This window comes from Aedes albopictus, chromosome 2 (genome assembly GCF_035046485.1).
Source record: "Aedes albopictus strain Foshan chromosome 2, AalbF5, whole genome shotgun sequence".
Taxonomy (NCBI): domain Eukaryota; kingdom Metazoa; phylum Arthropoda; class Insecta; order Diptera; family Culicidae; genus Aedes; species Aedes albopictus.
The window spans coordinates 178,577,315-178,593,709 of NC_085137.1; the positions used below are offsets into that span (position 1 = coordinate 178,577,315).

The 16,395-nt window shown below is 40.3% G+C and overlaps 1 protein-coding gene across 1 annotated transcript; it reads left to right on the forward strand.

The window, feature by feature from the left end:
- The first annotated feature begins 1,507 nt into the window (after window positions 1-1,507).
- LOC109419609 (thioester-containing protein 1 allele R1) lies at window positions 1,508-11,047 on the forward strand. The gene is made up of 10 exons (XM_019693839.3): window positions 1,508-1,857; window positions 1,913-2,123; window positions 2,181-2,853; window positions 2,914-3,557; window positions 3,620-3,835; window positions 8,145-8,187; window positions 8,318-8,426; window positions 8,489-10,337; window positions 10,402-10,555; window positions 10,618-11,047. The coding sequence occupies exons 1-10, from the start codon at window positions 1,685-1,687 to the stop codon at window positions 10,704-10,706; spliced, it is 4,161 nt and encodes a 1,386-aa protein (XP_019549384.3). The 5' UTR covers window positions 1,508-1,684; the 3' UTR covers window positions 10,707-11,047.
- The last annotated feature ends 5,348 nt before the right edge of the window (window positions 11,048-16,395 follow it).

Genomic DNA, 16,395 nt, shown 5'->3' on the forward strand with positions numbered 1-16,395 from the left:
CGCCGAGGACCTGGGATCGAATCCCACTCCCGATATACTCGCAAAATGTGAGTTCTTCCTTCGAAAGGGATGTAAAGCGTAGGTCCCGAGATGAACTAGCCTAGGGCTAACAATCTCGTTATTACAGATAAAAAAAACTCAAGAATCAATTCCTGGAGAAATACCAGAAGAAACTGTTGGAGTAATTTCAGTAGGAACTCCTGGGGGTCCCTCGAAGGTACCTCTAGTGAAATCTTAGAAAGGACTTTTAGATCAATCTCCGAAGGTACTCCTGGAGAAATTTCAGAGGATCTCCTGAATGAATCTCAGAAAGAACTCTGAGGAATCTGAAGAGGACCTTCCGTTGGAAAATCAGAAGGAATTTATGTAGGAATTCCGAAGGGACTTCTGAAGGAATGCCTGAAAGAATTCATGGAGAATCATACTGCCGTAATTCTGCAAAGTGACGTAAGCGACATTGATAGTTTTGGCTATTTTTTTTATTATTATGCATAAAACTCTTGCTCATCTTCTAAGTTTCTTTCCAAAGATGATAGATTACGACTAGATCTTGCATTCTAGTACAGCAGGCATACCACAGTGTTATTTTAACACCAGATATTATGTATAATATACCAAAAATATCGACATTTTGAATGGCGCTTACGTCACTTTGCAGAATTACGGCAGCATAACTCTGCAACAGGCGAGTTCGCTGATGTTTTTGTGCATACTGAAGTTCACCTAGCAGCCCATGGCTACTTTACGTAATTTATGGACGTTCCCATTCCATATAACGAATTTCGCGGCAACCCTTCTAAGGGGCTGGCGGCAGCACCCTCTCAAAATCAAACGAAACTTGGTGGGCATAAAGACTTTGTCTTTGAAAGCAAATTTGCATACTTTGATTTTCAAAATTAGTCTAGAGTAACATTTAAAGAGGGCCTATATTTTTTCATAGATTTTTTTTTAATTCATGTAGCTCAAAAAGTGTTGTATGGCAGACTGTCGCAAAATCCATGAAGATTTTTAGACAAATATCCAAAAAAATATTAAATTACAGTCAAACCTTCATGAGTCGATATCAAAGTGACCATCGACTCATGGAAATATCGACTCTTAGAACGTTTTCAAAAAAAAAACCTTTTTATTCGTGAAAAAAAATTACAAATCGATTTGTTGGTTCAAGAGATATAATGGTTTCAAATAAAAAAAATGTTTTTTTTTTCGGACCATCCTGTGTTTAAAATGACCTCCCTTATGGCGAAACAATAAATTACGGGTCAAATAAACTTTGGTAAAGATCAATGGCTGCCTATGAAGCCGAAATGTGAGCAACTACATACTGTACAAACACCAATAGCGCTGACTATATTGTAATCATTGAAGACTGTCCTGATGTAATATTTATAGCGCATGCAATACACGAACACATTGTAGTTGAAAGTCATCCACGATCGCAAACGATCTTTTTGGAGTTTCGTCATTCTACGCTTCAGAGACAGGCCACTCTTCAGTCCGAACGCAATGTAACGTAAGAATAAAAGAATAAGAATTCTGCCTTGATAACCTGCTTCGATCGGCTTGACCCGATCTTATGCTAGGGGGAATCCCTCGTTCCGGAGATTCCCAGTTAATCACTGCTGATTTGCTTTCTGGCTGCTAGTCATCCAGCGCCGGCTCAGAATGCTGCACAATATATTGAATGATTAGTCTGCTTCCCGAGTTTGGCCCTGAGTGCCGTCTGCGTCCTCGAATTGTTTCTCTTTGGACTGATGTACGCCAGTCAGTGGTGATCCATGGAACAAATATGATCGAGAACAGAGGATTGACTATTCTGTGCGCTCTATTATCAGCTGTGTATACACAAGAAACTGGGTAAGGATCGTTTTCAGATTTGCTGTTGAACGTTACTTAAAAGTTATGATTTCAGCAACTACGTGATTCTTGCGCCGAAATATCTACGCGCCAAACAACCTTACCAGTTTTCTGTCTCTACATACGATTTCAATAAATTTTCTAAACTACGCGTGACTATCGAAAACGACTACTCTGAAAACGACTATTCTGAAAGCGGCGAACCTATCCAAATTAATAAAGATGTATACCTGAAGAGTAGTCAAAACCAACTGGTTGAAATTGATGTAAGTGATTTTAAATACGAAGACAACAGCTCAACCTTAAGAATTTGCCTCTTGTAGACAACAGTTTTACCGCAAGGATCTTACTCACTCAAACTGCTATCCGGATCGGGAGGTGAAGTGGATCTTACAATCCCTCTTACAATACTGGATAAGTCATATTCCGTACTGATTCAAACGGATAAGCCAATCTATAAGCCTGGCAATGTTGTAAAATTTCGAGTGCTGCTATTAGACCAAACAACAAAGCCAGTTGATAAACCGAGAGCAATAAGTGTAGCGCTGGCAGATCCCTATGACAACGAGATCAAGGTATGGCCGTATGCAATGCTCCAAAATGGAGTATTCCAATCACAATTGGAAATTTCGAACGAGCCAAATTTGGGCAACTGGTCAATCAAAGCCAATGTCTATGGAAAGGATCATGTTGTTTCGTTTCTAGTTGATGACTACAAATTAGCCAACTATGAACTCCGGATAAGTACGCCTAAACCAGCGGCCGTACAAGACAGAGAATTTGTTGTAGATGTCGAGGCACGGTACATCTTCGGTCAACCTGTGAAAGGAAACGCTATTATAACAGTCCACGGTCCAAAATATCTCACCAAAACTGCACGAATTGTTGGGAAAAAGAGATTATCCTTCAGTATGACTGATTTGCTACATCAAACATCGCAACCGGACGAGAATATTTCAGTAGACGTGACAGTCGTTATCCACGATCAATATACACGTAAGTAGATTTCATAAATTCAAAATGGTTCAAGAAATATTCAAACATAATATTTGTTAGGAGAAAATATGGAGGCGAGAAAATCTTTTCAAATCTTCACCCAGTCGTATCAATTGTCTCTTAAAAAGTCTTCCAAATATTTCATTCCTGGACATCCGTACCGTTGCTATGTACAGATCAAAGATCCAAGCGGAGCACATTTAAAAGAAATGAGTACGCATCAAGTAATCATTAAAATAAGCTATGCCAAACGGAATGACTTCCAGAAAACCGAACTGCATTTGACTCCAGATTCAGAAGGAACTATTCCATTGCCATTGGATGTTCCGGATGAAGTCACGCACATCGAGCTAGACATTTCTTATCGCAACACAACTGAACAGTTCGAACTGCATGTGAATCCGTACAGTGTTGCCGGCGTAATTCAAGCATCGATAATTACCGAACAAGTAATGATAAACCGGCCCTTTATGGTTCAAGTGCAGTCATCCGTCCCGTTGAATCATTTGACGTATGAAGTTATATCTAAAGGAAAAATCTTGACCGTAAATCAGCATAAGCTCAATAGCACTGACAGTATTCAGTTCGAAATTGCGGCCACACCGGAAATGATCCCAGAAGCAAAAGTATTCGTATACAGCATTCACAATGATCAGATACTGAAGGACACTGTACCAGTGCTGATAAGTAGTTTAACAAATTGGGTATGAATCTTGTATTAGCCGTTGAAAATTCTACAAACCATCCAATGTCAACTAAATTCCAGGTTAACGTAACGCTTCTTACCGATAAGGGACAACCCAAGGTTCAGCCCGGGAAAAAAGTCCAGCTTAACGTTCAATCTACACCAAACTCTTACATTGGATTGCTAGCGGTCGATAGAGGGGCTTGGCTTCAAGGCGATGGAAACCAGATTACGACGCAACGAGTGCTGAATGAAATTAAAGCGTTCTCTGATGGAATCGAAGGTACTGCTGATGATGTGAGTATTAAACATTGTTATGTATGAACCATATGAACTAATTTAGTTGTCTTCCAAACAAGCAGTGTCTTATAATAATATGAATGTTGTAATGTATTATAAATGAAAAATTAAGTGGCTCAGTGTACCGACCGTTTTGGATCATCTTGATAAGTTGCTTGGTTGGTTTTGAGCGAGTGACCCGTGTTTCTTGAAAACGGCACAGCAGTTCCATTTTCACGCACTCCAGTTCTTAATGGCGGCGTTTTTTTTTACCCAAAAGTGGTGGGCCTGCCCTATGCAGCTTCCGATTCTGCCGGGTTCCTTGCGGCAGCATTACCGCCCACGTCGCATTCCTACAAAACGGCTCTGCACTCTTTATTGGATGATTTGGTCTGTCGACTCCGTTCCACGTACCAGATGGTGCTTTTGACTACACGCTCAGAAAACCGTTCTGATAAACGTGAACAAACAAACTCAAATATGAGAACAAGCAAATATACACCGTGAACTGGAACTAGTTCCAGCTGTCAATATGGGCGTTCTAGAAAACGTGAAATCTAGTTCACGGTGTACATTTCTTATTGTTGTTATCGTTGCTATGCATAGTTCCCGTTTGTTCCCGTTGCCGTGATTGGGAGTAGTGCACGTATAGAGCTTGCTGACGTTTATTCACCTTTCTCTTTCAAACATGCAGGCGGAATAGGATTTGTTGCCATCAGGAAAGGTTTCCCGATGAAAACAAATCGTATCCCGCCTGCATGCTTGAAAGAGAGAGGTGAATAAACGTCAGCAAGCTCTATATCGGAACGGATTTTTTTGCGTGTACGTCGTTGATAGGGCTTTTACTGTGCTGTAGCAGCCCTTTAGAGGGGCAACATCGAGATCACACTCGTCTGGCAACGCTGCCTCCAGATTCTGCGCATATGAATATTTATTACGTTTGAATGTGTTTGCGATTTGTCTGAACATTTTTTTTCTCTGTATTAACGAGATTTTAGCCCTAGGCTAGTTTATCTCGGGACCCACGCTTTACTTCCCTTCGGAAGGAAGAAGAGTTTGTTGGGAGTGGGATTCGATCCCAGGTCCTCGGCGTGATAGTCAAGTGTTCTAACCATCACACCAGGTCCACTCCACATGAACATTTTACAAAGTTTGTTTAGTTTAGTTGATTGTGTATAGGTGAAATGGCTTCAATTTCATGATTACTGGATTAATACTTTCAACAGTACAACCGGAGCACTAAGGGGTGTTCACTAATAGCTATCTAGAGGGCTGAAATCACGGTCAGTTACAATACAGCGAGGATGTGTTGGTTGGTTCACGACTGCGCCCCGTTTACCGAATCGTATTCGTTGATTGGGGCGACTGACAGCTGATGCTCTAGACACACGTATGTGTCGATAAAAAACGTCACGAAACTCTCACATACTTGCACAAACGGTCTCGTATCGCACAAGTATTCACGATACATAGCTCACCCAAATTATTCTCGCCGAGTGCGATGAAGGCGTTATTGATGGCGCTCCATTGATCTTCTAAGCTTCCACCTTTCGGAACAACCGCAGTATGCTTGTCCAGCTCCTGGGCGAAGAACCTTTTCAGCGTCGCTTCTACCTAGTTGGCCCGATGGATCCTCGCAATGCGCAGCCGGATCTCGCCGCTTAGGAAAAGATGGTCGGACACAATGTCAGCGCTGCGCATCAATGTCACTTTGTGCTTTGAGGAAAGAACGACCCCCCAATTACCATGTCATTGTTGGCACAATACTCTGCAAAAAGCTCTCCGGTCTCGCTCATATCTCAGAGACCATGGTGTCACACATGACGCGCTCATAGTCCGAGTTGTCGGAACCAACCTTTGCGTTGAAGTCGCCCATGAGGTATGATATCACTTTTTGCAATCTTATCCCCGACAGCATGGTAAGGTTTTGAACCCGTGTTTTGATTCTGGCTACAACTATCCTCTCATCAATAGGTTCCTACTTCATGAGCGCAGCGTGGGCGTGAGCACTGAGCAGGAAACCAACTCCACGATGGCGAGGAGCGTGTTCGCCTCGTATGCCAGAATATTGCAGAATTTGACCCGACGCCATCCCATGTTCTCCAAAGTTCGGCCAACGGACTTCGCTCAGACCTAGGGGCTCAAGCTTTATACAGCATGTCTCGTTGCCTAGTTGTGCCAGTTTACCCTGCTGGGATAGGGTTGATACATTCCAAGTTCCAATTCTTGTCCGTTGTTTCGCGCTAAAAGTCGTTGCCGTTGAATCGGTTCGTAATCTTTCGTTTTCGGTTTCTGTAACATTTTTGGGTTTCGGAAACAGTAGGTTGTTGACTATACCAGTTAAGTACACAAACAACTGTCTTTTTCATCGCTTGACCTGTGGAAGCATGAGGTAAGAACTTATGAGGGCCAAAGCTATGTTGAACGTTCCTTGCCTACTCATCATTTTGCAGCCCACTTTGGCGCATTTTGCAGCGTTAAAAATATTGGAAACGCGTATAGATTTTGTACTACGTTGAAAAATATTTTGAAAAGGGTGGTGATAAAATATGGACATTAGTGCAACACGAAACACATACATGAACAAAATTTCATTTGAATTGGATTTGTGAGTTTAGCTGGAAATGCTATCTCAAACTATATAGCAACACGAGCAACACGACTTGTTTCAAAGCCAGTACCAGCAACATCAGTGCAATTTATTCACTGTTCTAATTAAGGACAACACAACACAATTGCTTCTTCTTTGAAACGCAAAAAGCGCAAATTTTAAATCGTTATGCAACATGAGCCAGGGGGAATGATAAAAAATTAAAAAATATATTCAGACTCGAACCATGGACACCAGGAGTATTAACCACTCACCTTACACACTACACCAGAAGCTCTGTGAAAGATTTGCTGCTCAATGCACCATAAAAGCTACTGAAGTTACGCGTTACTTCATTGTACCGTCTTTGCCACAAGTTAGAAAGCTGTCAAAATGAAAAGACGCGCAAGTTTTCCGCAACACATTTGGAACCTAATCTGAACAAACAAACCAGAGTAAGATGTTTCATGTGTGTTACATAGCGATAGCACATTTAATGCAAGCTGACTGTATTGCCACTTGTGAGGAATATGTAAGCTCCGCCTCCATAAATCGATGTTAAATACGATGTTATTTGATTTGTAATTCCTATGAAACAAAGCTGCAATTTAACGATATTCGGAGTTTAAATGCAACTCAACTGACAAGATGGAAGTTGCGTGCGCTTTTATTGCAACTCTTTTAGACCAAAGCATAGAAAACCATATTTGGATGATGTTGCAGGTGCTGCTTGGGATGGGTCGTGACCCACCAGTCCCAGAATTACATTCGCCGGTAAAGAAGTTTGAGAAATGGTCTACTTTGCTTTATTATAGCATAGCATAGCATAGCATAGCATAGCCGACCGTACACATCCTGGGGTGGCTGTCGATTGAGAAGTTTAATGCGCCAGAAAAGTTGCCTGGGACTTGACAAACCTTTCATTTAACGAACTCTCGACACCTGGCCAGGTCCTTACGATCAGCGGGGATGGGGAGGAAATGTTGATTAGATATCTACTCAGAATATGTCCAAGAACTTGGCCCACTTCATAGATATCTGGAGTTGGATGTGGATGGGGTTTTATGGGATGCTTTCCTTGGCGAAAAAGCGTAGAACAATTATATTATACATTTAGTTCAATCATTTACCTGGTTACCGCTGGAAGAGTAAAAATTAGTAGAAGATATGATAATTCAACCATTAGATAATTTAATTTAACTAAATACTCTTGAAATTAAGATAAAATAGTAATAAAATGTGTTATTTTATTCAGGCTGAAGATCATTGTATAAACAGTTTTGTTACACCACCAAACATCGTCTCAAGTATTCGCTTCATTGTATTATGGTAAAAGGAACATTCTCACCAAGTGTACTGCCGAACCATGATGGAAATTTACCAATTTCAGCTACTGCTGTTTCACGTCAGTCTGATCACACGCTATTCATTGGTTGCAAATATAATGGTGATCTTTCCAACTGTTCTACACCATCACAACATTCGAGTCTGTACGCTTGTTAAGACTCGATTCACGTACAAAAACGAGTGCACTTTTCTTCCTTTCAGCGAGCAATTTAAAAGTTTCGTCCCCAAAAGTCCTTTGTGAATCCTAACCGCGTACTGGTGAAACACTTCGTAAAGCTAGGTTTGATTACTTTTGCACCCCGCATCACAATTCGCACTTTGGAAATCATGGTCTACTTTGCTTTATTATCATACCTAAATTTGATTTTTATTTTTAAATTTTAATTCCAGATAGAGGACATGGAATTAATTACCAATGCACTGATTCCTAGAGGTATGTAGAGTTCTAAAAATCGTTCAGTATGTTCTTTCCTAAAACATGATATTCAATTCATTCAAAAGTAATTCAAAATCAAACACGGCTAATTTATTTATGTATTTCCATGTCGTTTGGCAAAACGAAGCACTGAGTGCACGATTCGGTATCTACCAGCCAGATGATGAGGACGAATACATCCCACCTCGAAAGGATTTTCCTGAATCATGGCTGTGGTTTGATATGCGTAAAACCGAGTAATGCATAAAAGTTTATAATTCGTATTTAGATTCATCTAATTTTTACATTTTCCGAACAGCGACAACGGTAGACTCAACATCACCGATACGGTTCCCGACTCCATAACCAGTTGGGAAATAACAGCATTTTCTCTTAGCCCTGAGCAAGGCCTTGGCGTACAGGACAAGCCGGTTTCATTGACCGTTACAAAGCCTTTCTTCATCGTAACCAACATGCCGAACTGGATCAAAAAGAGTGAGGTCGCCATAATTAAAGTGACTATATTTAACAGACTGGATGAAATCACTTACGTCGGAGTCACACTCAAGAACTCACGTCAAGAATTTGAATTTGTAAATAATACTGGGCGCAATGATGTCAGCTACCAGGCGAAGAATGTCGTTGTTCCGAAAAACTCTGCCTCCACCGTGCAATTCATGATCAAACCGAAAAAGATGGGTAACATTGTGATCAAAGTCATTGCCGAGTCTACAGAAGGATCCGATTCAATGGAACAATTGCTTCGAGTCATGCCTGAAAGTTTGCTTTACCCGAAGGAGGAGAAACGCTTCATACAATTGCAGAATGAAACTAACACGTACGAAATAAAGTTAGTAATGCCAAAACATATTGATAAAAACTCGGAGGACATTTACTTATCAGTGCAAGGCAATCTTCTTGGTGATGCAGCTGACGGATTGGAAGATATGGTACGGTTGCCTTCCGGAAGCGGCGAGCAAAATGTTCTCAAAATGATTCCAAATGTGATACTTTTGGATTACATGAACGAAGTAGGAAAGGTGAACGTATATTTGAGAGAACGCGCAAAGCAATTTCTGAATAAAGGATACCAAAATCAGCTGAAGTTTAAACGTAGCGATGGGTCATTCAGCATGTTTGGGCAGCAAGACAATGTAGGAAGTGTGTTTCTCACTGCTCTCGTGGCAAAGACTTTGCAACAAACGAATCAATTCGTAGCAGTTGACAGGAAGGTTATCGAAAAAGCATATGACTGGTTGAAGCAGCAGCAAAATACGGATGGAAGTTTCAGCGAACTTGGAGAAGCCCCAGAATATGGACTACAGAGGAAACATAAGGACAAAGTAATCCTTACAGCCTTTACTCTGGTTGCGTTTCTAGAATGCAACTGTAATACTGAGAAATATAAATCCGTAATTGACAAAGGAACGAAATATCTCAAATCAAAAGTTCAAAACACTGAGTCAAATTATGCCCTTTCATTGACTGCTTATGCGTTGATTCTTGCTCAATACGAATCGGAATTTGCGTTTTTAAAGTTGGTGGAAGGGTCCGAAAGCGATAATCTGTATCGATGGTGGGATGATAATTTAACTTTCACCGATGCCACTGCTTATGCATTGCTCTGTTATCTGAAGAGAGGAGATTTCGTGGATTCTTTGAAAATCTTGAAATGGCTAGTCAATAAGCGGCATTTGTTTGGACCTGACAATATTGAAACCACGTTTGTTGGACTTCAAGCCATTGCAGAGCACAGCAAGAGAACTTCACCAAATCGTAACTCTTACGTTGTTTCCGTATTCAGAGGGGCGGAAAAGTTAACCACGCTCACCGTAGATTCAAACACATCCTATATAGTACAAAACGCATCACTTCCAGCTGACGTTCGAGATGTTACTGTAAAGGTCGAGGGGACGGGAACAGGAAAATTCTACATTTATTACAAATATAAGACGAATATTTTTAAAGTTAAGCCACGATTTCACGCGGAAGTTCAAGTGTTGAACACATCCACCGGTCAATATCTTGATTTGCAAATATGTGCAAAATTCATGCCTGAGGAAGCATATGAGATATCGAAGCTAGCACTGATGGAAATCACCTTTCCCAGCGGATATATTGCCCTCGATGAATCGGTAGAAGAACTTGAAAAAATCAAAACAATCAAGGTAAAGGATTCACAAACAAATAAAAGTCTAGGTGTCTTTCTAATGTGTCCACCTTTCATTACAGAAAGTCACAACAAAGTACGACGATTCGTCCTTGTGGCTATATTTTGAATCACTTCCGGAAACAAATCTATGTGTGCCAGTGACCGGCTTCCGACAGAGTGATGTGCTCCAACAAATCCCTGGCAGTGTGAAGGTTTATGACTTTTATGACAATTGTGAGTTAAAATTTACCGCACAGGTTCGTCACGGTTCATCATGCTCATCATGTTCATTTTAGCTCGACTGGTGATTAAACATTTCGATGGCAAGCAAATCGATGAATGCGAAATCTGCGGCAACAAATGCCCACCCGAATGTGGACAGTGAGGAGCTGAAACTTTTATGATATAGTCAGCATGTTAAATGAATGAGAAAAAATACCATAATTTTTTTAGCTTCCTTGTCCGAAAAAAGCGACCTTTATATCTTACTTGTATTGTGGAGCTCAACTGGCTTGATGGGTAAAGCACACGTATTTCACATCGAGAAACGGATATCGACATAAAACCATGAATGAGTATGGATCAGTCTCAGGGGGACATCTGGAACTAACAACACAAATACACGTAATGACTGAAGTGCATAGGCTAGGCCCAATTTGTTTTGAAAAATTGACAAATTGGAAATATTGTGAAAAAAATCCACGTTGTCCTGGTTAGGTTTGAACCCACAGACAGGACGCGTTAACCAACTCCGTCACAGAACAGGTAACGATTCGTGGGCGTTAGCGTAGTTACGGTATACTTCGTAGATTGGAAACTAACAACATTCATGTACCTTTTGATAATCATGCTTGGATTGCTTTTCGGAACAAGATCGGGGAGTTAACTTTGCTCCAATCTTAAACAAGAATACCAAAAGCACAAATGCCATTATTCCCGTCCACGCCCATCTTTAATGCTGATGTAGCACTTATCTAAGAGGCCTCCGACTCAGTAACACTCTCATAAGTACTACGGAGTGAGTGGTTGGGAGATGTATTAGGTCAAGGATTCGCCTGAAAAGCTGGCGATGGACCCATGGCATTTGTTGTTTACTTGCTACTTCAGTCCTGGGCACTCACGGTGATGCAGAGGGCTGAATTGAAAGATCTCCACTCTGGGCGATTGTCAGCCATCGCCTTGACTTGTGGCCAGGTCTAATTTCTGTCGACTTGCTTGATTTCGTTATTGAGGCTGCGCCGCCATGAGCCTCTGGGTCAGCCTCTGCTGCGATGCCCTGCTGGGTTCCAATCTAACGCTTGCTTGCAGATTTCGTTTCCGCCCCTGCGTAGAGTGTGGCCGACCCACCTCCACTTTCGCTCCCGAACTTCTGTCGCTATCGGCTTTTGATGACATCGACGATGGAGCTCCACGTTGGAGATCCAATTGTGAGGCCACCATGCAGGAGTTATATACCGCAGGCATCTTTTGATGAAGAACTGCAGCCGTTGAGTGTTCTCTACTGATACACATCAGGTTTCACTGGCGTATAGCAGCACAGATTTCACGTTCGAGTTGAAAATTCGGATTTTGATGAGAAGACTATGTTCGTTTTGGAGATGTCCTTTACATAAATCCTTTCTGTCTTACAGCCATAACCCAAACAATGAATTTTGTGCATTTTCCATTGATATATATCAAATGTACATAGACATACAACGCGGAGTCGAGTGAAAAACAAGAAATATACAATACATTTGCAGTTATATCTTCAAAATGTTCTATCTTAACATGATCTTTATAAATGCCTATTAGACTGGGCCAACTGGGCCGATTTTTTTTTTTTTTTGGAATAAAGCTTTTTCGATTCTTTTTAGTGTCCATGATAACTGTGCAAAATTTGGGAGCGATTGGTAGCGTCCCCGTGCTTCGCATTGCAATTGAAAATTGTATGGGATTTTGTATGGAAAAACATACTTTTTTGCATAACAAAAATCATGGATAAGGCAGCATCCATTTATTACGTAACGCTAAAATCGAAATATTTTGACCTCTCTCCTCCCTTCGTAACGTTTTTTTGTATAAAAATCCTAAAATTTTTGAATGAATCGTATCGCTCGGCCATACTACCCCCCTCCCCCTAGAGTTCTAGAGTTGAAATTCGTGATTTTGTTAAATCTCTTAGTCTTTTGAACAACTAGCATAGCATAGCATAGCATAGCATAGCCGACCGTACACATCCTGGGGTGGCTGTCGATAGAGAAGTTTAATGCGCCAGAAAAGTTGCCTGGGACTTGACAAACCTTTCATTTAACGAACTCTCGACACCTGGCCAGGTCCTTACGATCAGCGGGGATGGGGAGGAAATGTTGATTAGATATCTACTCAGAATATGTCCAAGAACTTGGCCCACTTCATAGATATCTGGAGTTGGAAATTGGATAGGGTTTAATGGGGTGCTTTCCTTGGCGAAAAAGCGTACGAGAAATTGTCATGGTTTAATCATTTACCTGGTTACCACTGAAAAAGTAAAAATAAGCATTAATCAAGTCGCACAAATTTCGTAGGTAGTACAGCCATAGACCACAGTTGTGAGGATTGCCTCCTTCCCGTCGGATATCAAACACAAAGATTGGAGACTTCTCTCTGACTTCTCAACAAGACTGACGCAATCCTCCAACAGTCTAGAGTTGCCCTGGCATCGTTCTTGCGACTGCTGAGGAATATGAAAGGATGGTTAGTTAGACACCTAAAGAAAGATGTAGAAAGTTCTACGACCTCTCGGGCCTAGGTTTGAAGGGGATATGGGTGTTGTTCTAGGTGTTGTTAGTGGAAGGGTACTCCAAAGGATGCGGTTGGTCAACGTTCAGGTACACCATTATTAGACTGCTCCGAAATAGTTATCTGCCCAATACGTCTTGGTTTCCTCGTCATCTTAATGGCATTTAATTGTATTACTTGAATTTTCGGTTGAGAATCTGAAATATTACATAATATTAACATTGACGCCGAAAAAGCTACATATTAGTGATACGCTCGCCACAGTTACATATTTTTACAATATAATTTGTATCATACAATAAATTGACCTGAATCCTGCTGAAATAAAATATTGATTAGCAGCAAAATTGAAACAAAAATATTACATAAACATCAAAAAAGTGCATCAAACTTTGATCTTGGAGTATTTGTAAACTACTGCCTTACTTTAGGCAGGAAAATTTCAAAAGATCAAAATTTGATTTGGTAGATCTTACGCCGCAACGCACCGTTCTAAGGTGATCTACCCACGTTACGGGAAATCTCTTAGTCTCTTGAACAACTATGCTGAAAACAGTATCCCTCAAAGTAATCCAGAACACGAGATATACGACGTTCAGACTGAACTGGAAGCACCTAAGAACACTAGCGCCACAAAATGAGCGATTCTCGAACTAAGTTGTTTTCTATGCGAAATCTCTAAGTCTTCTGAGTAGCTTTGCCGAAGACAGTATCCTTCTAAATGGTTCAGAACGCGAGATATTTCACAACTACTAGCAAAATGTAGTACTCTCCCACATGTCCGTCATGGTGCCCTGTGTAGCACATTCCCAGTGGCCAATGTTCCCGGAATCACTGTTTCAACATATCAACACATTCTTGATGGAATTATCTTTCAAATAAGACATTGGTCATTTGAATTGGTGAAAAAATCATCATTCTATAAGAGTTTGAATTTCTGGGTCATAATGACCCCAAGGCATGATTCATAACTTTTGCCATTTTGGTTTCACCTAAAGAAAAAAGTTTTTTTTTATAATGCTTCGTTTCTGCAAAATATTAAAAGTCAAGATGTTTAATTACGATAAGTTGATTACCAAAAGTGTCAGTTCGTTCTCGGATTTCAAGAGAGGCAGACATGTTCGAGTGAAGCTCTGAAAGTGTTTTCTTTTCTGTAGCAATTTTGCCTACGGGCTATTATTCGATATAACAATAGCTTAAGTGAAACGGAACAATGGCGGAATCAGTTCTTCGTGCAAATTCACCACGTTTGCGATTTGAGCGAGGTCAACCGGAACCGAGTGATGCAGAAATCTTTGCCTTTATGAAGGGAAAAATGGGACTGAAGAGCAATAACCTGCTCTCCATGTACAAGGAGAAACCGGAACAGTCGGTCATCATGAAATTCAGGACTGAAGATGACCTCGAGGAAACACTACTTCGCCTACCGGGATCCATGAAATTTGCCTACAACAAATACCAAAAGAACGGGGAAAAATAAAGTGTAGATTTTCGTTTTTTTTATTTCAATGTAGTTATTTAGTTATTGAATAATGGATTACGTTTTCAAGATTGGTTCTGTAAATTTCAACAGTTCAAGCACTGCGGTCAACAAATTTCTTTTGAAAGATTTTGTTACAAATCATGAAATTGATATTCTTTTTATCCAGGAGCTCTGCTTCGATAATTTCTCGGATACTTTTTCAAAACAACGTATAATACACGCAAATCCTATGTTGATACGTCGTTTTGAAAAAGTATCCGAGATTTCTTGTTTATTCCGTCGCACAATGCGATTGCTATACATCTCAACAAAGCAGGAGCCATTTTTAATGTAGCCGGAGGGAATTTCAACTGCATTTTACAAGGATTTGATGCTGCAGGTTCTAACAAAAAATATTCGACAGGCCTTAGTAAACTTATTCACTTATTTGGGTGGAAGGACATAGCTCTAGAACTTAAAAAGAACGTTTTTACCTTTATTAGAAACGAAAGTAAATCGAGAATTAACCGATTTTATGAACCGCCGGATTTTGTTAAAAAAGTGAAGAGTTTTGAAACTATTGCTCTGCCGTTTTCGGACCATTGTTCCATAATGATGAAATTAACAATGAGTAAAGATGAGATGATTTGCCTTGGGCGTGGGTATTGGAAAGCCAATATAAGTTTATTAAGGGATGATGACATTATTCTAAAGTTTAGCCGAGACTAAGATTCGCCAAGTTTATGCAACCGATATACCCTTTTGGTGGAACGATGTTTGTAAGAGCAAGATAAGACAATTTTTCAAATTCGAGAGTTGGATGGTTAACAGTAAAATCTTTAACGAGAATAATTATCTCTATGGAAAAATGCAGGAGTGGTTCGATAAAAAATCAGCGGGAATGGAAACTTATTTGGACATATTAATGATCAAATCATGACTTATAGAAATTGAATCAAAACGCCTAGAGCACTTCGGTTCTACAATGGATGAAAAAACATTATTGCAGGGAATATTTTCCAAGTTTCAGCGCAGATCAAACAGCTTGCGTCAAGTAGCAATTTCAAATTGAAGAACAATAACTGCATTGAAACAAATAACGGAACCTTAAAAAAATGGTGCACGATTATTACGTGGAACAAATGATTGTTCTAATCATGGATATGCTGAAGCAGATGATCCGATTCGTTACATTTCCCAATCGCTTGAAGATGAAAACAGGACTAAATTAATGGAACCCGTTACAGAAAACGAACTTAAGCTTATTCTTGAAAGCTGTTCACGGAAGAAATCCGATGGCCCAGACGGGTTACCTTACGAGTTTTATATCTTGAACTTTGATTCCTTAAAGGATGACTTAGTAGATCTTTCCAATGGATATCTTAGCGGTACTATTAGGCCTCCTAAAAGCTTTAGCGAGGGAATAGTCACTCTCATTCCGAAGAAAGGAGGCAATAGTCTTTCTTTGAACGATTATCGCCCTATAAGTTTATTAAATTGCGATTACAAGCTTTTTACTAAAATTATTGCCGATGTTGAATAAATTGATTGGAGAGGGGCAGAAAGCTTGCCTGCCGAACATGTCTAGTGTGGATAACCTGAAAGATGTTCGAAGAGTTTTAGCCAAATCATGTGAATCCAAGAATTTCAAAACGTGCCTGGTAAGTGTCGATTTTAACAAAGCGTTTGATCGTGTAAATCATGAGTATCTCTGAAAAATTTTTGTGAAGTTCGGTTTTCCGTCTAACATTATTGATTGTATCAAAGCATTGTATTGTAACGCTACTTCGAGGGTCTTGGTTAATGGCTTTCTCACGCCAGAAATGAACATTAACTGCTCGGTCCGACAACG

Coding starts and splice junctions, on each gene's coding strand:
- LOC109419609 (XM_019693839.3), top strand. CDS start 1,685: ATGATTAGTCTGCTTCCCGAGTTTGGCCCTGAGTGCCGTCTGCGTCCT. Junction 10,338..10,401: donor AAAAAATCAAAACAATCAAG/GTAAAGGATTCA, acceptor CTTTCATTACAG/AAAGTCACAACAAAGTACGA. Junction 10,556..10,617: donor TTATGACTTTTATGACAATT/GTGAGTTAAAAT, acceptor TGTTCATTTTAG/CTCGACTGGTGATTAAACAT.